Consider the following 24,751-nt stretch of genomic DNA (forward strand, 5'->3'; position numbering starts at 1 on the left):
ACTAGTCTACTGCCCATTAAATACAGTATCTGTGATTTGTGCTGCAGTCGAGGAGACCACGGGAAACTGCAGGAAGGCAGAGGACGCTGGAAGGAACAGGCAATGCAAGGCTTGCCAGCTGTAGCATGCTTTCTAGAAGAATTCAGGATTAAGCCCTTGCCATGTAGACAGTTTAGCTCCCAGACTAGGAATATCACCATAACCCGGGACCCGTTCCTTAAGCAGACTGTCAGTCCCCACTTTAACTTTTTTTTATTTTAAAAATAAAAACAAACTAAATAAACAAAATGTTTATTTTAAGAAGATTCCCCATGCAGAGTAAAGTCCTGCTTTTAAAACTGGAATTACTCTTGGGCTGTAATAGTGACATTGGATTTGACTTTTCATAGAAAGTTGCCCCAATAGCCTATCCTCCATCTGCCATTATGGTTCCCACTTCCCTACCCCACAGTCCTTTTAACACCTGTATAACTTACTAGGTTGATAAGTTTACCTGAGAAGTTGGCCTCAAAGCAGAAAGAAGCTTAATACCAGCTTTAAACAATTTTGAGATTAAATAATTATTTTAGGGTTCTAATTCAGTCTTTGCTAGGTGTAATGTTCTTTAAGTTTCTGTAGGATTTGATAGCAAGTTGGTTCTTTTTAGCTCTCATTACAATTTACTGATGTTACATTTTTAACTCGTTTGCTTTTAATTCAGTTTGTAAATAATTTGAAAGTAATAGTGCATTGGATCAATTTTTTTATAGGTAAGGAAATCCAAGATTCTAGGCTGTAACTGGGGGGATTAGTGTATTTCATGTCATGTACAGTATTTATCGGTGAACTCGTGCATGCATGCAAAAAAACATGCTTGGTGGAAAAAATAGATGTTCAGTAAGTGCTAAACAGTGTGCGTAATGTAGCAGTGAAGAAAAAGGGACATGGTCTCTTCTTATCACACTTACAGTGCAATGGCAACAGGTAAGATAGTGTGATAGTGCTCCAGTAGGGTTGTTGGAAGAGAGCACATCTGTTACAGGGGCAGCTAACCTTTTCTGAATGGTTTGTGTAAGTTCTTTTGGATCAAAGCAGAGACCTGTAGGATAATTTATAACAACTCTGATAATTACAGCTGTATTTTAGTTTTAAGGTCTAAAGTATATATTAAGTAATTTCTTTTTTGTCAAAATATCTAAGTATAATCATAATTTTCTTCATTCCTATAAAATTGCACATAATCTATTTTCCAATATCTTATGATAATATACTTATTAAAATTCATAATGTAATTATCCAAGCTTTTATTATGTAAGTTCTTCATAGCAGTTGAGTGGTTTTCTAATTGTCCCTGAAAAGGCATCCAAACATTCTTGATCTATAAAGCCCTTCATTTGGTTCATCCATGTTATATGAAATGTAAATGCTTTTTGAAATGAGATATGCTTTTGGCATCAAAGCTAGCTTTTAAATTATGAATAATACATAATCACCAGAAAATTGTTATTTCTGAAATAAAATTATTCAGTATAATTTTTGTCTTAGAATATGACTTTATGGTATGCTTTGAGAACTGTCTACTGACAATAACATTAAATGAACTACCAAAAGGAATTTAAGATACATGCTAGCCAAATATCCAGAAAACAACCAGTGGAAATAGATAACTAAATTTAGGTATCTCTTGCCCCCATTCCCTACCACTAAACAAAATTATGAACAATGAAATACCTCAAATGGTGATGCAATGAGAAGATACTGAGTGTATGGTAAGGGAGATGATGGTTCCTTTGGAGTGCTACGGACAGGCCTCCTGATGAGGAAGGTAGTTAAGGCTTTACCTGAAGTGTCAGAGGAAGTCAGCCATTTTTAAAAGGTGTTCGAAGGATAGTAAGGAAGCCAGGGTCGCTGGGGCACACCAGCAGGGAGACAGTGCCACAGGATGAGGCTGGAAGTGGCAGTGGGAAAGGAAAGGTTTGTCTTTTAAGTGCACTGAGCATTTGAAGGGTTTGCAATAGGGTACTGACTTGATCAGATTTATGTATTTGAAAAGTTCCTCTGGCTGCTGTGTGGAGAGGCTTGAGTACATGCAGGTGGAGGAGAAGCATGAAAACCAGTAGACTTACTGCAGCAGGGCGGTGGCCAGGCCTGGGCTCCTAGTGGTAGAATCACAGCAAGTGGAATGGTCAGAGGCAAAGCTTGAATATAAAATGTTCTGAGTTCACTGATTTAGATTGAGGGAATGGTGGGGGAGAGGATTGAACGGGCAGAGGATAAGTGACAAAGGAGGGGAAAGAAGAAATTCAGATGACTCCCAGCTTTCTGGCCAGAGAACTGGATGCCATTTATAAGGTTGTAGAAGACTACAAGGTGAAACCAGTTAAGGGAGAGATTTTAGACATGGTAAGCTTAAGAGGTTTTGTGTGACAAAATGGAAATGCTAACAAGTTGAAAATCACATCAACTTGGAGATCTCAGAACAAGTTAAAACTAGAAATGTGAATGTGGGCTACAGCAACTTCCAAGATGGTATCTAAAGCCCTCGTTGTAGATAACAGCATTTAGGGTCTAGGCTTCAGCCCTGAGAAACATCAGGGCTTTAGTTAGCGGTCAGGTGGAGGAAGAGCTTGCTTAGGAGATGAAGAAAGGTCAGCAGCGAGGGCAGTGGAATGTCCACATGTGTGCTGCTGCTGAGCCAACAGAGCTGTGTGCCAGATGTGAAAAGAGAACAGAGAAATGGCCTTTGGCACCGTAGAGCTTACTGAAGACCCTCACCTAAAAATAGTGGGGAAGAGGACACAGGTACAGGTGCAGGTTGATTTGATAATGGGAATGTGAGGCAATACACTTGCAGTGGTTGCTGTTACAGTGAAATCAGCATAGCCATCAGCTGAGCTTGGAGAAAGTAGGTTAGATTTGATGGGTCAGGGAGAAAACTGAAGAAGAGTAATCTTGAAGGGTAAAAAAGTGTTTGCTAGAGAGAATAAGTTGGACTGCTGAACTTCAAATGTATGTGGTTTAAATTTATGAATTAAAAGTGAAACCAGTCTCCCCCTTGTGTGGTTTTTCTAAAAATACTGCGACCCCATTAACTATCTCTTTTCCCAAAGAGTTGTCTAACTCTTCTTTCTGTTTATTTTAACTCCTGATGGGATTTTTATGTGACTAATGGGGTACTATTTGTTAATTTGATAATATTCTAGAAACCTGGTAAGTACTATGTACCTTGTCTTAAGTTTTGGTCACTTAACTGATAAAATTATAGCATGCATTGTAGAATTACCTAGTTTAAAACAGATTCTTTATCTGACATTTGTTTTGTGTTTTCCTTTGTGGAGTAAACATTTGCTGTTAAACATCTTCCTCAGATTAGTTCAGATTATTGCTGAATGTAATTATTTGGAAATGAAATGCCTTAGTTTTAACTATTTTAATAACGTACTACTTCCTGTATAATTTATCAGGTACTTTAGGCATTTTAATTTGCAAATTTAGGACAATTTGTTTTAACATTCTTTCTCTTTTTAAATCAATCCCTTGGATGTAATGTCTGTAAAGTATTCATTCCCCTAAGTAAAAATCAAAACCAAGACCCACAACTCGTGGTCACTTAAGGGAGAGTAATTAAACGCTAAGATTATAATGCCATTTGCTTGTTAAGGTTACAAACTAACTTTCCACAGTTCAATGTACATGCAGCTATTGATCGCTCGAGTTTCTGAGTCCAGTCTTTGGCCTACTGGTTCGGTTTATATAATAGCAATAGAATGTAACATTCTTTAAGTTTCTCCATTTTTCCTTTTAAATAGATTGATAATTGTTAGAAGAAAATAATCCCCAAATAGTTTCTTCTAGTGTTAATTCTTAAGAGTGTGATTGACTTTTACTTACTTTCTGGTACAATAATTCCATATGAACTTTAATTTTAAATGTTTCATTGTAGTGATGTTTCAACCATAATACAATATTTAATGTAAATTGTAGCAGCAAACATTTAAGTTATACTTAATTGTATAACTCTAAGTTAAATATTTAAGTCACTGTGATAAGTTTATTTTCCCTACTTTGAAGCAATTTGTCCCAAATTTCCATACGTTTGCATTTGTTTTTGCTGTTTTAAAATTCTTTAGTTGCTGGCTTTGACCTTTTATGTTGCTGAGTTTTATACATCTATTTTCTCACCTGCCATATCCTAGGGGGCTTGGAGTACCCATAATACAGTGAGCCCACCTTCCTGGTCCCCAGACATTTCAGAAGGTCGGGAAATTTTTAAACCCAGACAGCTTCCTGGCAGTGCCATTTGGAGCATCAAAGTGGTAAATAAAATTGCATTTACATTCATATGTCATTTCTTTCTGGTTTGTTTTGTCCTACTGGATGTTAAGATTAAACCTTTCTTTTCTAGATTCAGTTTCCAGAGCCTTTTTCTTAATCTAAAAATTTTAATGTAAAAAAATAACATGCTTGAATTAAAAAATCTGGATTAGGAGGAAGTTAAATTTCAACTTTACAAGTATAAATTTTTAATACCTCTTTTTATAGGTGATTCTTTTTTTTGTAATTACCAGTGTTTCTATGACAGGGAAATCCTTGTCACATAGGCGAAAATGTAATTAAGGACTTTTTCATTCACAATATCATAAAATTTTGTTGCTTAGAAAAGACAAAGGAAAACCTCCACTAACATGTTCTAATGGAGAAGAAATACTAGAATTTTAGCACTTTTCATTGTCTATGTTAATACCTTAAAATCTTAGGGCCATTTTTACATGTCACTGGTCAATGACTCTGCTAGTTCTTGAAGTAAGTTACCAGTCTGGTGCATTATGAAGGTAAAATTAATTTGAAAAGGTATTATATCCAAAATTAAAATATTTTATTGACTAGAGAACACAGTTTTCTTCATCTTCTATATTTAATATAATTCTGGAATAGGGATGTTTAATTTACACTAATCAAGGATTTGGAAGGAGTTCCACATTGCAGTTTCTTGTTTTCTGTCTCCCTGATATCATCCAAAGTGTTGAGGTATAAATATTTAAGAGTGTAAAAGATGACTTGTTTGATAGTTTTGTAACATATACCACCAATTTTCACTTATTTGTTTGTAACTTGGTCAGCATTGGATATTGTGGAGAATAAATTGAGAGATTACTATAGTCTTGCTTTTTAATCACTGACTTAACTTTTTAAAAGATGTTTTATACCTATTATTAAAAATCCCACCCTAGCCCATCTTCCTCTTGCTGAGAGAAGCTGATGTGCCTCTCAAAGGGTCTAAAGAAGAGCAGGGCAGGAGAAGACAGGAGCGGCTGTTTGAAACTGGAAGCTGGCTGTACTTACTAGAACCGAAGGGGAAACCACTCTGCCCTCCCTTTCCATGTGTATCAGATTTATGCCCATACTATAACCATCGATTTTTGACTTACAAGACCTTCTGCTAAATAGGGAATGAGTTCAGCATTTTAAACTGTGATAAGTAAAATCAGTTGAAGGTATGACATACTATTGAACTTGTTAGGAGAAAGAAGATCAGAAAGTACTTTCCTGAGCATCTTACTAATTTTAAGTATACATAATATATCTACTTGTATCGGTGCCAGGTGTTTTGGGGGGAGTAATACATAAATCTGAGTATAGACGAGGGAAAAACCTCATACCCTGGTGCTTACATTTTAAAATATTAGGGAATTTAACATGTTTTCCCATAGGATTTTTTTCTTGGGTAAAAAGTCAGATAATGGCCGGGCGCGGTGGCTCACGCCTGTAATCCTAGCACTCTGGGAGGCCGAGGCGGGTGGATTGTTTGAGCTCAGGAGTTCGAGACCAGCCTGAGCAAGAGCGAGACCCCGTCTCTACTAAAAATAGAAAGAAATTATATGGACAGCTAAAAATATATAGAGAAAAATTAGCCGGGCATGGTGGCACATGCCTGTAGTCCCAGCTACTTGGGAGGCTGAGGCAGAAGGATTGCTTGAGCTCAGGAGTTTGAGGTTGCTGTGAGCTAGGCTGATGCCATGGCACTCTAGCCTGGGCAACAGAGTGAGACTTTGTCTCAAAAAAAAGATAAATTGTTTCCATTTCAATTACCTATTTCCAGATGATTTAAATTTAAAGCAAGGCTTTTTTACCCTTTTATCAGTTTTCCTATAATCTTTAGTGATTTTTCCTCTAAATATTATGGTGGAATGAAGTAGACATGTTCAGTTCATAAGGTAGCTATTGAATAGTAAAGGCAATGGACTTAATGACAGCAGAAGAATATTGTTATATACTAGCAAATGAACTTTCATGCAATGTAGCAATACAGTATAATGGTTACAAACTAGGGACAGTGGAGCCAGACTTGCTAGCTTAATGACCTTGGGCAAGTTACTTAACCTTTTTATTCCTCAGTACACTTACCTAAAATGGGTATATGATAAAATAGTACCTATTATGTGGGATTGTTAAGAGTAAAAAGTAGATCACTACATAGTAAGTACTCAGTAAATGTTAGCTATTACTATCATCACTGAGAGAGACCAGTTAGCGAGAGCGTTCTTCCTTATACTTCATGTTGAATCTAATTTATTGCATGTTGAAATATCTGGAGTGGGTTTTAGCTGTTCTAGCAACCTAGAATGTAGGATTGGGAAATGGAAAAATAATGTCAAGGCCTGCTGATGGAGAACATACACAATGACAGACCCAAAGCTTGGTTCTAAGGATTTTATTTTTATATTTTTAAGTTGTGGAATACATATGTAAAGATACAAATAATAAGCCTGGTCTCTTAATATTTATTGTCTAATCAGAATAAAAGCGAGTATTTGTGTAACATTTAATAAAATGTCTTGTCTCACTGACATTTGGATTTAAAAATTCTTCTGGGGTGTTACAGAATGTTGACTTACCCTCATGTGTTATATAGGGCCGGGGATCTGGATTTCCGGGAAAGCGGAGACCTCGTGGTGCAGGACTGTCAGGACGAGGTGGCAGAGGCAGGTCAAAACTAAAAAGTGGAATCGGAGCTGTTGTATTACCTGGGGTGAGGCTTACTTCATTTATATTTTCTGTAATCTTTAAATGTCTATTAATGATGATAATCTCACATGTAGCAGGTTATTTAGATTCTAAGAGTCACATAAATAGGCTAAATTTTTTATTTTATTTTACTCTATCTCTACTTTGTGTGTTTTTTTAAAAAAACCTCTGGTTTTTCTTTGATATTTTCTACCTTCTCACCCTTTCCTTCTTTTCTTACTTCCTCTTGACTCTATCTTTCTATGACAACTCTATCCAAATAGCTAATATGTAATGTATTTGCTCTCTTATTTTAAAAAATTAGATTGATAAATACTCATTGGCATGTTATGAGGGTTTATATAAAGGTGTTAGACCTACTTTTGGGCATTTTGTTTTTTAATAGGCATCCTAAATCAGTTTGAGGAAGGACCTTTTTATTCATAATTTGCTGAGAATTCTTTTTTTAACCAGAAGTGTATGTTGCATTTTGTCAAATGCTTTCTCTGCCTCTATAGAGATGATCATAGATCATAGATGATCATTTTTGTTTTATTTTTTTCCACCTTTATCAAGGTATAGTTGACAGATAAAATTATATATATTTAAGGTATACAACATGATGTTTTGATATATACATCGTGAAATGATTACCACAACCAAGCTAATTAACATGTCACCTCACATAATTACCTTCCTTTTTTGTAGTGAAAAATACTTAAATTGTTTTTTTGAGACAGAGTCTCAATCTGTTGTCCAGGCTAGAGTGCCATGGCATCATACTAGCTCACAGGAACCTCAAACTCCTGGGCTCAAATGATCCTCCTGCATCAGCCTCCTGGGTAGCTGAGACTACAGAAGTGTGCCACCACACTCAGCTCATTTTTTCTATTTTTAGTAGAGATGGGATCTGACTCTTGCTCAGGGCTCAGGCTGGTCTCGAACTCCTGAGCTCAAGCAATCCTCCTGTCTTGGCCTCCCACAGTGCTAAGATTACATGTGAGCCACTGTGCCTAGCCGGGGTGAGAATAGTTAAGATCTGTTCTCTTAGCAAATTTCAAATATACTTCGTGGTGAATTACATTGATTTTTTTTTTAAAATGCTAAAGCAATCTTGCATTCCTGTGATAAACTTCACTTGGTCATGATGCTTTGTCTTTTTTATATATTGTTGAATTTAATTTGCGAAAGTTTTTAGGGTTTTTTATATCTGTGTTCATGAGGGATATTGGTCTGTAGTTTTGTTTTCTTACAATGAATTTGGTATCAGCATAATGCTGGCTTCATAGAATGAATTGTGAAGTCTCCCTTCAGTTTTCTGGAAAAGTTGTATAGTATTGGAAATATTTTTTCCTTATATTATTCATAGAATTAGTCAAGCCATCTGGCCTGGATGGTTTTTAACAAATTCAGTTTCTTTGATAGGCATTTACTTAGGTTAATAATGTTTCTTCTTGCATAAATTTGTGTCTTTCAAGGAATTTGTCCATTTTGTCTAAGTTGACAAATTTATAGGCATAGAGTTGATTATAACACTTCTTTATTATACTTTTCATACTTGTAGAATCTGTAGTGATGTCACTTCCTTCATTCCTGGTACTGATCAATCTTGCTAGAGATTTATTTACTGATCATCTTTTTTTCTTTTCCTTTTTTTTTTTGAGACAGAGTCTTGCTTTTTTGCCTTGGGTAGAGTGCAGTGGCATCAGCCTAGCTCACAGCAACCTCAAACTCCTGGGCTCAAGCGATCCTCCTGCCTCAGCCTCCTGAGTAGCTAGGACTACAGGCCTGCTTCACAGTGCCTGGCTAATTTTTCTATTTTTTTGTAGAGACAGGTCTTGCTCTTGCTCAGGCTGGTCTTGAACTCCTAAGCTCAAGTAATCCTCTGGCCTCGGCCTTCCAGAGTGTTAGGATTAGAGGTGTAAGCCACTGTGCCTGGCCTGATTGATCTTCCTGAGCCAGCCTTTGCTTTCTTGGATTTTTTTTTCCCCTGGTTACTATTTCATTGATTTCCACTTTGATCTTTATTATTTCCTTTCCTCTCACTTTGAGTTTAATTTGTTCTTCTTTTTTGGTTTACTCTTACATGCCCTTAATCGGAAATCTCCAATTTGTGAGGTTTAGATCAGAGTTTTCTATTCTCTTTGACACATCACACTAATCTCTATGCAGGCAATGGCACATATTTTCTCAAAAGATTGCCTTCAACTTAGAGATAGGTTTTACTTTTCTAGCAGCCTAAAGGTCATGAAATAAATTATAAAAAACACGAGTCATCAAGCTAGATATTTTCTTTCTTGCATGTACAATTGCTGTTTTAAAAAACTTGGCTTTTTAGTACTCATTTAAATATGCTTCTCCCCCACTGCCACCACTTGAATCTAGGGACATTGAAGTTTTCTGCTGCAGACTTTGTTCAGGTTTATATTGGGAATATCATATTCCAACCTTGTTGATCATTTTCAACAAAAAATTCTCTGGTTAAATTTTCCTTCACAGAGAAGAATAACATTTTTATAATTTCTTTGGGGTACATGTATGTAAAATGTGTTGAGTTTTCTGTGTTGGGGTGAGGAGGTAGAAGTGTGGATACTTTATATTTTAGCCATTTCTACCATTGTATGTTTTAGTCTTCTCAATGTATCATAAGTCCTGTGGTTGAATTACCGATTGCTTTAATCTTAGTAGTCTTTAATAGATATTACTAATGATGCGTATTCTACTTTTGTGAATCATCTTGGATGATAACCCAAAATCTTAAAAAGCTAATTTTGAGGTACATATATAAAGCATGAATGCATTTCCTTTATTAAAACAAATTAAAGTGTTATAGGTAGATCAAAGTATACCACCACTTCCTCCTCAGTCCTTATTTTTTCCCTGTTACCAGTTTGGTGTATTTACATATTAGATTGATCTGTGTGAAATTGCCAACACAACCATTTTTGATCTGCGGAGCCAGCAGTTTCTTATGATTTTACCATTATATGTGCTAGTAGCCTACGTATAATGGTTTTGCATGTATTTATACCACAGTGATGTACCTCACAAACTATTCTGCAGCTTATTCTTCCACTCAGTAATACGTCTTGGTGATTTTTTTTTTTTCCCGTGGACGTCCATACAAATTTCTACCTTCCTATGTTTTAAATGTTGCATAATTTTCCGAAGTTTGGATTTGCTATTGTTTTAGTCACTCCCTAACGATGAATATTTAGGTTCCTTACTGTTTTCCCTTTTCGGTAGAATTTTTAATGACCATAAATTGCTCTTATCATAAAATAATTCTGTCCATTAAAGCTGCCTTGAAGTTTGAAAATATTATTGTAACATATTCTTTCTATTTAATCTTCTTTCAATCATCTCTCAAGAAAAGTAATTTTATTACTTTATGTTTTTGATCTTGACTGTACTTTATTTTGCTTCACCTTTGCCCTTCCAGGCTAGGCTGTGAGCTTTTTAAGGGAAGAATATCATATGATATTGGCATTGGCCTCCCTGTTCTCTTCTATAGCATCTAATTCAGACCTTTTTTTCATGATAAACACTCTGTAAACTATTAACAAGCCAATGAGTACTTAGTTGAGTTAGTCAAATATAAGCAAGTCCAGAAACAAACATCTATGGTCGATAATCCGTTGGCTAATCCTGAAAATTTGGTAAGTTATTCAAAATACCATTCTAAAGCAGTACTATTTAATAGAAATATAATGAGAACCACATGCAATTTAAAACTTTCTAGTAGCCACATTAAAAAAGTTATAGTGAACAGATGAAATTAATTTGATGCATATCATTTTGACTGATACATCTAAAATATGAATATATTATATCGCACATAATATGTAATATGTGCAAAAATCATTAATGAGCCATTTTACATTCTTTTGTGGTACTTAGGATTCGTAAAATGTTGTGTATTTTATCCTTATAGCACATCTCTTTGGACTAGCCACATTATAGGTCTTATGTGACTAAAATAGAGCGATAAATTTATGTGTGTATGTGTATACACATACAATTTTATAGTGTATAGCAATTTTATAATGTTTTGTGTGTATGTGTATGCACATATAATTTTATAGTTTCTTGATTAGAATTTCTGGGTAATGAGGTCCTACTAAAGACAGATTTATATTTTCTTATTACTTCCAGATCTGTAGGACTTGTAACTCTAAGAAAGACAATTACATGAATAAAAATGTCATGACTCATAGTTTTATGATACTATCATGGCATTAATAATAATATTTGGAATTGTCAGTCTAGACCTTGACAGAAATTACATTTTGAGTATGAATTTTCTTTCTTTTAGTTCCTTCCTTCCTTCCTTCCTTCCTTCCTTCCTTCCTTCCTTCCTTCCTTCCTTCCCTTCCTTCCCTTCCTTTCCTTCCTTTCTTCTTTCTCTCTTTTTTTTGAGACAGGGTCTCACTCTGTTGCCCTGGGCTGGAGTACAGTGGCATCTTCACAGCTCACTGCAACCTCAAACTCCTGGGCTCAGACGATCCTCCTGCCTTAGCCTCTTGGCTAGCTGTGCCACCATGGTAGCATGTGCCACCATCCCCTGCTAATTTTTCTTGTTTTTGGTAGAGATGGGGTCTCACTGTTTCCCAGGCCGTTCTCGAACTCCTGGCCTCAATGGTCCTCCTGCTTTGGCTTCCCAAAGTGCTAGGAATACAGGCTTGAGCCACCATGTCCGGCCTGTGAATATTAATTTGCTGAAGCTTTCCAGTTAAGTGCAATACAAGTAAAAATAATAACTTAATGTTTTGTGTACTTTGCTTTTTATAGGTGTCTACTGCAGATATTTCATCAAATAAGGATGAAGAAGAAAACTCTATGCACAATACAGTTGTGTTGTTTTCTAGTAGTGACAAGTTCACTTTGAATCAGGTTTGAACTGAATTACTATCTTCTACTTTTTAATTCCTCGTTGTACATTTCTGTTAATACTTTGTCCCATATGCACAAAAAGTCATCTAATATTTACTTATACAGCTATATTAATTCAGAAGGTATTTTTAAGGTAAAATTTGTATATTCTTAGCTTAATCTCCAATTTAAAATATGTTGATGTGTTCTTAATTTCAGGATATGTGTGTAGTTTGTGGCAGTTTTGGCCAGGGAGCAGAAGGAAGATTACTTGCCTGTTCTCAGTGTGGTCAGTGTTACCATCCATACTGTGTCAGTATTAAGGTAAACACACTTAAATTAAGTGAGTTAACAAAAGTGTATTGAATTTTGACTTGATTTGAGTAGTAACATGCTGCTTACAGTTTTTAAAATAAGTCAAGTTAAGGTTCTTACACATATGTGACAGTATGTGAGTAAAGCATAAAAATACATGCATTTAATTTAAAATACAGTTTATATTAATATTTGCTAAGGCATTAGATTTAGTTGATTCATTTTGTCTATTTATTAAAAAGTTGAGAACGATTAGAGTACTTGGTAAAAATTCATTAGTCCATCCTGGTCTCTTCCACATTCACTGTTCAACTCTCACATGTATACAAAAGGACATTTTCTTCTTATAGCTGAAAGGAACAAAACAAATGTTATGTTTAATGCAACTCAGTAATATTCCATATCAAGCATTTCAGGATAGAGACTTAGGAACCTTTTAAATGATAATTATGTGCTTGGTTTTAAAGGCTATTTAAACATGCATGTGTCTCAATCGGTACTTCAGCTATTGAACCTAAGGTTCTGTTTTTGTTTTTTTTTCCTTTTACTTTTTAAGAACTCAATCTTTTTTTTTTCCCACTTTATTTATTTAATTATTATTTCAGCATATTGTGGGGATACAAAAGTTTAGGTTACATATATTGCCCTTGCGCACCCCCCCCCATAACTCAATCTTAATTAAACTTGTATATTTGAATAAAGTAACAAATGGTCACTGGAAGTGAACATGAAGGTATAGCTGTAGGCCAGGGGTTCTGTTGTGTACTCTACAACCAAATCCTTTCTTGTGCTGCCATACCATGTGGTGTAGATATACTAACCTCAGTTTTTATTGTCATGAATCGTCTGAACAATTCTTTGTTTCCCTCCTGCTCTTCAAATATACATCATTATAGTAAGCAAATCAATATATATTCCCCTAGGAATTCTTTGCAGATAACTACACTAGTATTTCTTTTCTAGGGTAATATAAGTTTTTGTGAATTTAGAAATCAAAGTGAAAAATTATAATTAATCTATCCAATATATTAATAGGAGAATAATACAGTTAGTTTATATAGTCTTTAAAAATTAGTTGCTCATAGTATGTTGACTAAAAAAGTGTACAAATTATATAAAGCCTATTTAAAAATTAGAATTATACATGCATAGAACAAATTCTTTTCTTCTGTACATCTTTATATTCTAAATTCTCTATAAGTTTTGTTGCTGTTAGAAACTAGAATGCAATTAGAATTTTTTAGAATACTTACATTTCTGACCAAAGAAAATTGAATAATATCCTTTTCAAGATGGGAATATATTTCTTTTAACTCATCCAACAATTACTTAATTCCCATTTTACAGATGAGTTAAATGAAGTTTATATAAGTTAAGAGCATACAATTAGTATATTGTCAAACAGCTATTTACTGGAATTTAAATCCTTTTTTTTTTTTTTTAAATGAGAGGTGTTTCCTTTTATGCCACTAACAGCATTTTGGACAGTACAAAGTACTGCAACCATATTGATTGAGAAATACAAGAATATCCAGAAATAAACTAGGGATTTGTAAATGTCTCAGCTTGAGTTTTTGTTGTGTTAGGCAATTGTTTATGGATAAGTTTGATCCATTTGATATTTCTGTTTAAGCTTTCTTGGGTAGAAAGCTTAGAAAGTGTTCTCTCGAAGGTGGATATTTTCAAACTTTTTGATCTTAGAACCATAACATTCTTAAAAATTATTCAGGACCCGTAGATTTTCTGTATATGAGGATTGTAACTATTAGAATATTTACCATTTTAGAAATTGAAATTGGAAACATTTTATAATACAAGAATATAGAAGCACAACTTGCACAACGCCGATGTAATGATGTTGTTATATATCATGTAGCCTCTGTACACCACCACTGTATAATTGTGAGTGAACTTAAGTGGAAAAAGGCAGATTATATCTTAGTATTATTATAAAAATTATTTCAATGTTTCAGACCCACTGGGGTTCCCCAGACCACACTGTAGCAACTGCTATTCTGGCACCAGATAAACTCTATACTTAGGACATGGACTTTTTAGGATCTCTACTAAATCCCACCCCCTGATCACCACTGTCTTTACACTCTGCTTGAGATTCACACGTCTTCCAGCCTTGTGCAACTTCTGGTAATTGTTCCGCTTACAAATTGTCTGTAGAAATTCTTTTCTCTGGTTATGGGTCCTTGGCTTTGTAGACGTATAGCTTGGTGTTCAACCCAAAATTTCAGAGGACTCCTGTGCTGATTTCTGGAGCTTTTACTCTTTATTGCTTTTCCTTTCCAGTATTGTGTCCTGCAAATTTCAACTGCCTCAGCCTCCCAGAACTCCATCATGATTCCTAAACTCAGTGAGACCACTGTGCTCTGCTGGTGTTCTCCCTCTCTGGGCAGCAATCTGGAAGCTGTCTGTAGGGATAATATCATGGAACTTACCTTTTGTGCTTCCCTCCTTTGAGAGACGATAGTCCTGTACTGCGAGTTGTCCAATTTCTGAAAACAGTTTCATATATTTTGCCCAATTTTCTAGTATCTTATGTTGGTCCATCATAGTTGAACCAGGTATCCATTATAAACCATAAAACACATTTGTCACAACTTTGGCCGTGGTACTGTGGATGGAATCCTAGATAATACCCTATTTGTAAGAACTCTTAAAAGTTAAGGCTAAACCAGTTCAGTGGAAAAAAAATATATTGATAGTAGAGCTCTAATAACTATGATAAGAGGAAATTTCAAGAGGGGAAAATTGTTCAAGTGTTGATGCACAGAAGTCAAGTAACGCTAATGTACCAATTAGGTTTGGAAGTCAGGACGTCTGTTAAGACTGGCTTGGGCAGTTTCAGTGGATACGGGTTCAGAAACCACAAGGTGTAGTGTGTTGAAGAATGACTATACACCAAGTAACTTGAGAGTCTAGTTGTAAAAAGACCAGGTAGGTATCTGTGAAATTTAAAAAAAAAGTAGGAATGCAAATAAATATTTTAAAATTTCTACCACGACGTACCTTAGATCTGTCTTCCACTTTATCATCAGATTTTCCTTTCTTCTAAGCCTGGGGTTGCCAAACTGGGCCCCAGGCCGAATCTGGCCCACTGCCTATTTTTGCAAATAAACTTGTATTGGAACATAGCCATGTTCTTTTGTTAACACGTGCCTGTAGTGGTTTTCACACTACATTGGCAGAGTTTTATAGTTGCAGTGGATCCTGTGGCCCTCAAAACCTAGAATATTACCATCCCCTTCACTGAAAAAGTTTGCTGGGTCCTGCTCTCGGCCACCCTGCTCTTTCTTCCTTAGGCCTTTTCCTTCATTTGAGGCCATAATATAACTTGGTAATCTAAGACTAATTTTTAGAAATAGAAATAATAAATAATATGTTTAAAATTCAAATGACATTGAAGCCCTTGTGATAACCAACCAGCCACTGTCTTACTCTGCCTCCACATCTGAGGCAGCCACTTTAATCCTTTCAGAGCATTTTTCTCATAGTTAATGCTATAGCTGCAAATAATAAGCTGGTACTGTTACTTTGTCTATGTTAGATTTTGTTGACATTTTGCTATAAATACATAAATTCTGATTTGGCTCCTAATGTGTACCCCCTCCTTCCAGCATCTTCCCATATAGTTGTATTACTGTGTTTAGTTAAATTAATACAGTGTTGGTTATGACTTAGTAAATTGTTCACTGCAGATACATATAATATACAATCAGTTTTGTTTTTCATGGACTTTTTAGATAGCAAGAAGAAAATAATCATTAGTGACTCTCCATTTGTTTTTTGTTTTGTTTTTGCCTATTAAGGAAGAACTATCATCTCAGATTATTTTTGCCAAGTGCTTTTTTTTTCCTGGGAAGAATCCTGCCTTCTTCCTGGACATTCTGTTCCCCAGCTCTGTTATGTGGCAGTAGCTTCTAGGTGGGTTGCTCAGCTCTTATCCTTAAACTTCCCTGGACTGATGCCCTTTTTTGGATCCATTGCTTTCTGGGTCCCACATCTTCCTTTTCTTTATATACATTCTCATTCGGTTCCACGTATCTCTAAGTAACTTTATTAGGAGATGAATTTTGAGTCCTTGTATGTCTAAAAGGCACTCTACCTTCACACTTAATTGCTTTCTTTAGGTTAAGAATCGTACTTTGAAAAGTGTTTTCCTGAGGAATTTGGAAACTATTGCTCTATTCTAGCATCTGGAGTGAGGATGTTTGATGCCATTCCAATAGTTATTCCTTTGAGTTTAACTGTTTTGTTTTCTTCTCTGGTAGCTTTTAGGCTTTCATATACCTCGTTCTGAATTTTTATTCTGTACCTTGATTGCTTGCTCAATCATTATAATGTGGGCAGTTTGGTCCTTTCTATCTGTAGATTCTAGGCTTTTGAGATCTTTAAGAAATTGGTTCAAAATTCTTAATGTTACGTGGTGTGGCTTCTTTGAGGAGTTTAACAGAAATATAGAAGTCCTCAAATTTTCTACTAACTTAGACCCTTGAGACAGAGACGAAGAAGTAGGGGAGTGAATGTGTACTTCAGAAGTCCTAGCTCCACAGGCTAAAAATCCTCCAAGATCATAAAATGTCTGAGAACTCATGTTTTACCTTAATTTTTTGGTATTTTCTCTGTTATTCTTTCTGTTGATTTTAAGATACATGTCCTTGTCTGTGTATACAAGTTTCAGAAGCGTGGAATTAATGGAAATGTAGATGGAGACTTTGTTGATGGATTTTCAAATTCAGTATCAAGACTAATGGGGGAGCTTACTTGGTTCTTTAAAATCCAGTCACCATATCTGTTAATATGGTGGACATTAAATCTGCAGCACATGTAGTTATGTGGACTAAAAAAAGGCATTAAAATATGTGCCACTTTGTATTATTCTGTTCAATAGGTGGGCTCTTAATAGTATATATGAACATGCCCGACCCAGTATTGGGCACTGTAGATGGTTAATAAATGTTATTAATATTAATAGTTGCTTGCCTCTTTTCTGCTACTAGTTCCATAAGAACCATATTCATTTATATAGTATATTTGATTGTGCAGCATTAGATCTATGTTAATGTGTAAATCACATGGATTGGTTGTTTCTTTTACAGATCACTAAAGTGATTCTTAGCAAAGGCTGGAGGTGCCTTGAGTGCACGGTGTGTGAGGCCTGTGGGAAGGCAACCGACCCGGGAAGACTCCTGCTCTGTGATGACTGTGACATAAGTTACCACACCTATTGCCTAGACCCTCCGTTGCAGACCGTTCCCAAAGGAGGCTGGAAGTGCAAATGGTACTCTAGGATTTATTTTTCCCTTGTTAGTCTTTCAAGTTCAGAACTTTCTCATATCACTTTAGTTTTAAGTGTTTAATTGTATAATACATTTACTGTGGTAGATATCACTAATCAGAAAAATTTTCACACATGTAGTGAATAATTTCCCCTATTCTGTTCACATTTAGCTTCCTGAATTACAGTATCTAAATATGTAAATAAAATTGAGACTTTGGGGGGGGATTTGGATTTCAGGTGTGTTTGGTGCAGACACTGTGGAGCAACATCTGCAGGTCTAAGATGTGAATGGCAAAACAATTACACGCAGTGTGCTCCTTGTGCAAGTTTATCTTCCTGCCCGGTCTGCTATCGAAACTATAGAGAAGACGACCTTATTCTGCAATGTAGACAATGTGATAGGTATTGTGTTGTTTTTTCATCTTTTGCAAGCTTTTCTCTCTCAATGTAGCAAAATGAAATTGGAAAATAACTTTCCTGGATCATAAATTTAAGGTACAAAACTTTTTGCTTTGCAGATTTTTAGTCACCTAGAAACTTGAAGAAGTGATGTCCTATTATGAATTCTCAAATCCAGAATAAAGATCTTTGACTTTGGGGCTTTTTACTGGTTTATGAATCCTTTGAAATTAGATGCAGAATTATTGTCTGCACAGATGTATTTTCTAATGGAGGGTTTCTGAATCTTCTTTTAGATTTAAAAAAGGATCTCACTTTCTGTTGTCCTTAAGCCACTTTTTGTTAAATCTCTACATACTTGATATCTAAATATTAGAGACCACCTTCCACCCTCCCTAAGTAGTATGTATGTGTGCAGTTTCAAAATTAAGAATGTTTTCTTAGCTGTCATTGGTATATGGTTGTGCTCTGTTAGCAGTTAAGCTGTATACACACAGTAATATTAACAGTATTATTGCATCAGTACTACAGTATTCTCAGGACTCTGCCTAAAAAGCTCCTTAGCTTTATTTCCCAGTTAGCATTCAACATCCTTTTATATGAGTTATGTCTACTTCAGATTAGAGGCATCACACGGAGCACATACATACTCTGCTATTTGCAGTCTTCTGAATTCCTTTCTACTTGCCCTAATTAGCTTCCTTGCTGTCTTTGATATATTCAGTATATGATCATAAAATAATTATCCCATCCTTGTAATGTGCTTTGCCTCCTCTCTAGTTCTTGTTCTCATTCTGTTTTCTTTCCTTCTTGCTCCATGAAAGTTCGTATGTGTCAGTAGAGATAGTTAGGAGAAAAGGGCAAGGTGGGTTCAGCAGGAGGAGAATGTGCGGCTTAGGGCTTTTAAGCTTGAAGACATCATGTCAGCTTCTGTTACAGCTTTTAAAAGGAAACAGTTCTCAATATATTCAATTATTTGAAAACTGTACAAATATGGTCTTTTTAGATGGATGCATGCAGTTTGTCAGAACTTAAACACTGAGGAAGAAGTGGAAAATGTAGCAGACATTGGTTTTGATTGTAGCATGTGCAGACCCTATATGCCTGCGTCTAATGGTAAGAAGACAATTTAAACTGAATCTGTGCTCTCCTACAACTCACTTGCATCTTGCTTTCCATAACCAATGAGTCACCTTAGCTCTACTTCTTTTTTATTTTTGTAGAACTATTATTTGAACATGTATTTTGTGAAAAATAAGTTATTTTTTGTTATGAATTTTTGTTATCTCAACTTTTTATAAAACAGTTTAATAAAGGAATAAACTGAAGCCTACACTATATATACACACATATAAAATTTTGATTTTGTTTTCAAGGAACATGATCTTACAGTTATTAACAATATGTAGCAATCCCATACTGATTGTTTCTTTGCCAGTTTTTCCTCCCTGAATTTCGTATTTCTTTTATTGCTTATCCTTGTTGTATTGTATTGTTTTCAAGATCACTTTTAACTTTAGTGTTCAAGAATTTATTTTAATAGAATGAGGAGAGAAATTTTAAACATATGTAAGTGTTTCAGTACACTTCACCTTTTCCAAAAAAATTACCTGATTTTTTTTTTCCATTTCAGTGCCTTCCTCAGATTGCTGTGAATCTTCACTTGTAGCACAAATTGTCACAAAAGTAAAAGAGCTAGGTAAAACTTTACTTGCTTAATTTTATTTACTTTGCTTAATTTTTATGTAACTAGCTAGCCACATGTTATATGAAACTTATTTTGATTTTATGGGTATTCAGTCAAAATTCCCTAATGTTAGTAATCATTTCTACACTTGATAAAGTATTTACCTTATCCAGCTTTACTGGACAGTATTTCTATAAATTTTAGCAATTTGGCAACAAAAGTAGCTCTAAAAATAACCATTAATGCCATACTTACTTTGGTTTCATTAGTATATTACTGGGTTAAATTATCAAAAAATAAGATTTAGTTAGCAAATATATTCCTTTTAGAATTAATTCAGTCTCTTTTTTTAATTGATCATCTTAGAATGGTGATTAATATATTTTTATTAATCATTATTTTGACTGCTTGTATTTGATAGCATCTGAAATAAAAGCATTTGGGTAGTATAGAAATTGTTTTAAGGAACAGCAGTTTTGTATATTTAAAAGTTAAATCTGCAAGATTTGTACTTATTTACTTTGTCTCCCTGTAAGTGATTATTGATACTTTGATTTCCAGATGGGCTTTTGGAGTGTTTTTGTTTCTCTTATATAAATCGATCCTTAACTTTAAGTCTTTTCTAGCAAAAGGCTAATAGAGTAGTTGAAGCATTGCATGTAGCTTCAATGCTTTTTTTCTAAATCCCTTTATTAAAACATGAAAATAGAGATGCTAGGAAAACCATTTTTTAAAAACATGCAACCTTTCTGCCTATAATCTAAGGAAGTTTGGCCAATTATTGCTAGTTTCAGTTGGGCATCATTATGTTATTCATACATTTTATAGATAATAATTTCCTTATAGAACTATACTCACATTCCTTTGACATAGATATTTTCAAACAATAATCTATCAGTCAAATTTAAAATGAAACTTTAAATTTGTATTCTTGGGATTTTGTGATTTTAGACCCACCCAAAACCTATACCCAGGATGGTGTGTGTTTGACTGAATCAGGAATGACTCAGTTACAGAGCCTCACAGTCACAGTTCCAAGAAGAAAACGGTCAAAACCAAAATTGAAATTGAAGATTATAAATCAGAATAGTGTGGCTGTCCTTCAGACCCCTCCAGACATCCAGTCAGAGCATTCACGGGACGGTGAAATGGATGACAGTCGAGGTAATACTAATTTATTTTCCATGGAATATGTGTGCAAGAATTGAAGCATATACGGTAACTTTTGAAATAGGTGTGATTTCTCTAAGGGTAAATCATACTGACTTAGATAACCCTTGATGTCACGCTTGCCCTTTGTAAGTGAGTGATCGTCTTAGACCTTACCTTTTCAGGTTTTTTCCCTTTCATGTATTTTATTAGAAGATACCTTAAAGAAATCTCCAGGAGTACCATATCTTTGAAGATCACAGATGTGGAGATTCAGAGGGCTTGACTTTAATTGGCTAGATGTGAGCATAAGCCTTCTCAGATGCTGTGAGCTTGGGTACCATGTTCAAGTTACAGTAGAACTTGATCCATGTGTTTTAGATATAAACAAACTGCCGTTTAATATTAAGTGTAAATTTATATTCATAAGTGTTCATAAACTATTAGTTTATAAACATTTTCTTGATCAAAGTAAGCATAAGGTTCTTCTAGCTGAATTTTTAAGATAGCAGAATATTTTAGTAGTGTTAAATTCAATGAGTTATATTTTTACTTATTTCCAAAGAGGCTCACTATAGGCTTGTTTATTTTTAGAGTTTTTCTTTTCATCTGACCTAGAAAAAAAGTAATAATTATTTTTGTTCCATTATATTTTATTCAATAGTTTTTGTTGTTTGTTTGGTTTTTCTTTTCTTTTCTTTTCTTTTTTTTTTTTTTAAGACAGAGTCTCACTCTGTTGCCCAGGCTAGAGTGCCATGGCGTCAGCTTAGCTCATAGTAACCTCAAAACTCCTGGGCTCAAGCAATCCTCCTGCCTCAGCCTCTCAAGTAGCTGGGACTACAGGCATGTGCCACCATGCCTGGCTAATTTTTTCTGTATATATTTTTAGTTGTCCATATAATTTCTTTCTATTATTAGTAGAGACAGGGTCTCACTCTTGCTCAAGCTGGTGTGTGTGTGTGTTTTTTAAGAGACGAGATCTTGCTATGTTGCCCAAGCTTGTCTGAAACTGCTGGGATCAAGTGATTCTCCCACCTCAGCCTCCTTAGTGGCTGGAAGTACAGTGTGCATCACTGCACCTGGCTCTCACTCAGTAGTATCTGTTGAATGCCTGCTGCACGCCAGATGTCAGAAGTCATGTCATTGAACAAAGCAGTTAAAGTTCTCTATTCATGGAGCTTATATTTTAGTGTTGGAAGACAAAACTATTTTAAAGAACCACATTATGTAATCAGTTAATTATGTGTTTGGCAAGTGCTGTGGGAAAAATAGAGTTTTATTAAGAGGAATTGGGAGTGTAGACTGGTGTTAAGGGGCCATGTGAACTGAAAGCAATATTTGAGCACAGAATTTAAAGGGGGGGAGAGTGAATGAGCTACTTGATTACCTGAGGGAAGAGCATCTCAGATGGTGAGAAAGCTAGTGCAAAGGCCCTGGGTGAGAGTGTGCTGAGCATGTCCAGCAGGGTATGCTCAGGGGCCAGGAGGAGGTGAAGGATTGTGAGGAGATGAGGGGCGGTGCAGTAGGTCACTCAGGGTCATAAAGGGGTGCACCTGGAGTTTGCACTAGACAGGGATGGAATGAGAGGCCCTTGAATGAAGAGAAGAGTGGCATGATCTTATTGATACTTTAAGAGGAACACTGTGCTTTGATGTCCATAAACTATTAGGTGCAAGAGTCCTGGCAAGTAGATCAGTTAGGAGGCTGTTACAGTAGTCCAGATGAGAAAGAACTGTGGCTTTGAAAGGATACGTCTTTTGTATATTCCTGATAATTTACCATTTAATCCTCACATTTCTGTTACGGTAGTGTGTTTTGGGTCTGCGGTCCTGGGAGAAAAGCTTTCTGATGCTTTATGTAACCAGTTTTTCCAGTATCATTGAGCAGAGTTTGATTTTGAAGTTTAAGGTGCTTTAGGGTTTGGGAAGAAAGTTGATACACATAGGAGGGATTGATGAGATCAGCATTAGCCAAACTGTAAAGAATTTTAGTTTCTGAGGACATTAAAAGATGTCTGAAAAGGGTTCCATAGTCACCTAAATTTGGGAGATGCTTCATTTCACAAAATGTGAGAGATTTCTTGATAGTACACATTATTTTCAAAATTATGAGATTATAGAACCTTTAGAAAACAAAACAACAAAAAGACCTTGGTGGCCGGGCGCGGTGGCTCACGCCTGTAATCCTAGCTCTGGGAGGCCGAGGCGGGTGGATCGCTCGAGGTCAGGAGTTCGAGACCAGCCTGAGCAAGAGTGAGACCCCGTCTCTACTAAAAAATAGAAAGAAATTATCTGGCCAACTAAAAATATATAAACAAAAAAATTAGCCGGGCATGGTGGCTCATGCCTGTAGTCCCGGCTACTCGGGAGGCTGAGGCAGTAGGATCGCTTAAGCCCAGGAGTCTGAGGTTGCTGTGAGCTAGGCTGATGCCACGGCACTCACTCTAGCCCGGGCAACAAAGTGAGACTCTGTCTCAAAAAAAAAAAAAAAAAAAAGACCTTGGAAGGTTTTCTATGTGACTGCTGTTTGTAGAGCCACACGATGAGAGATGATGGTGTGTTTCAATTTCTTATCCTCTTATTGACTCTTGTCAAGGTAAAATAAAATGAGCTGAAAAATTACCCTTGGCCGAGCATGGTGGCTCACGCCTGTAATCCTAGCACTCTGGGAGGCCGAGGCGGGTGGATTGTTTGAGCTCAGGAGTTTGAGACCAGCCTGAGCAAGAGCGAGACCCCGTCTCTTCTAAAAATAGAAAGAAATGATATGGACAACTAAAATTATATATAGAAAAATTAGCTGGGCATGGTGGCGCATACCTGTAGTCCCAGCTACTTGGGAGGCTGAGGCAGGGGGATTGCTTGAGCCCAGGAGTTTGAGGTTGCTGTGAGCTAGGCTGACACTACGGCACTCTAGCCTGGGCAACAGAGTGAGACTCTGTCTTAAAAAAAAAAAAAAAAAATTACCCTTGCTTTATTTCTATTTATGTGATAATATAGCCCATCTTAATTTTATTTACTGAATCTTTCTTATTTTTACTGGTAATGAAAGAAGATGATTGTTTAGTGTGCTGTATGTTGAAAATGGTAAGACAATTTTAGAATTTAAGGAACTGAATATATAGTTTTCTGACTAAGCCCTCGTGTTCATTTACTTCTCAAAATGTCAGATCTTTTGTGAAAGGTAAGGTACTTTGTCTGGAGAGGAGGTAAATGCATGTTATTTGAAAAACACTTTTTCCCTATTTACTGAATAAAAATCCTTTTTCAAAATACAGTATTACCACACTTTTTTGTCCTGAGACTATCTGTACAATATACTTAAAATAAGTTTTATGGATATGCCTATACAGGGGAAAAAACAGGAAAAGAGGACAGTCATCACCAGTTCTTACTGTTATGCTGAGTTTTCCAATGCAGCTGCCCTTTTGGGGGAGCCCTTTGTATTAAACCTAAAACTTGCCACATTTGAGGCTGTTTCACTAATATGTCTTGATGATGTCTCAGTGCCTTTTGAAAAGCATTATGGAGCAGGGGGCAATGTTCAAGGCTACTCTGGATGTGTAGCTTCTCAGATGCTTAGTCTACTCCTTAGTGAAGTATGTGTACTAGGACCAACGCAGTGGAGTAGTTGTACTGCTAAAGCACAAGGTCAAATGTTAGGCCCTTAGCACTGGTGCTTCCTATATGCTCAGTCAGTGTTAGCTGTTAGAACAGTAATGCTGAATCAGTGCTTCAGCAATAACTATTTTTGTGTCCAACAGAATTCAATAAAATCCCACATTTTTATATATGATGTAAGATCCGTCCGAGTTAGTAAAATGAATTATGCCTGTGTTCAGTTCTTTCTACTCCCAACTGAGAATTTGCATTTGCTCAGTCATTTTTTCATTCATCTTTCTGCTTTCCTCTTCTAAAATTGTGACTTCTGCTTTCCTGTTTGCTGTCTTCATGATGTTATCTTTTAAAAATAGATTGCTTTGGCGGGGCATGGTGGCTCATGCCTATAATCCTGGTGCTTTGGGGGGCTGAAGCAGGAGGATGGCAAGGCCAGGA

At 35.8% G+C, this 24,751-nt stretch overlaps 1 protein-coding gene across 10 annotated transcripts in view; it reads left to right on the forward strand.

The window, feature by feature from the left end:
- KMT2C (lysine methyltransferase 2C) overlaps positions 1 to 24,751 on the forward strand; it is a 252,561-nt gene that overhangs the window by 156,570 nt on the left and 71,240 nt on the right. For all 10 annotated transcript variants that reach the window (XM_045564894.1, XM_045564886.1, XM_045564890.1 and 7 more), the window contains exons 15-23: positions 4,176 to 4,295; positions 6,893 to 7,009; positions 11,776 to 11,877; positions 12,076 to 12,180; positions 17,283 to 17,464; positions 17,702 to 17,866; positions 18,870 to 18,979; positions 19,497 to 19,562; positions 20,502 to 20,714. In XM_045564894.1, coding sequence (XP_045420850.1) covers positions 4,176 to 4,295; positions 6,893 to 7,009; positions 11,776 to 11,877; positions 12,076 to 12,180; positions 17,283 to 17,464; positions 17,702 to 17,866; positions 18,870 to 18,979; positions 19,497 to 19,562; positions 20,502 to 20,714 — 1,180 coding nt within the window. The remainder of the gene's footprint in view (positions 1 to 4,175; positions 4,296 to 6,892; positions 7,010 to 11,775; positions 11,878 to 12,075; positions 12,181 to 17,282; positions 17,465 to 17,701; positions 17,867 to 18,869; positions 18,980 to 19,496; positions 19,563 to 20,501; positions 20,715 to 24,751) is intronic.

The sequence above is a fragment of the Lemur catta genome, chromosome 11 (genome assembly GCF_020740605.2).
Source record: "Lemur catta isolate mLemCat1 chromosome 11, mLemCat1.pri, whole genome shotgun sequence".
In the NCBI taxonomy this organism is placed as follows: Eukaryota; Metazoa; Chordata; class Mammalia; order Primates; family Lemuridae; genus Lemur; species Lemur catta.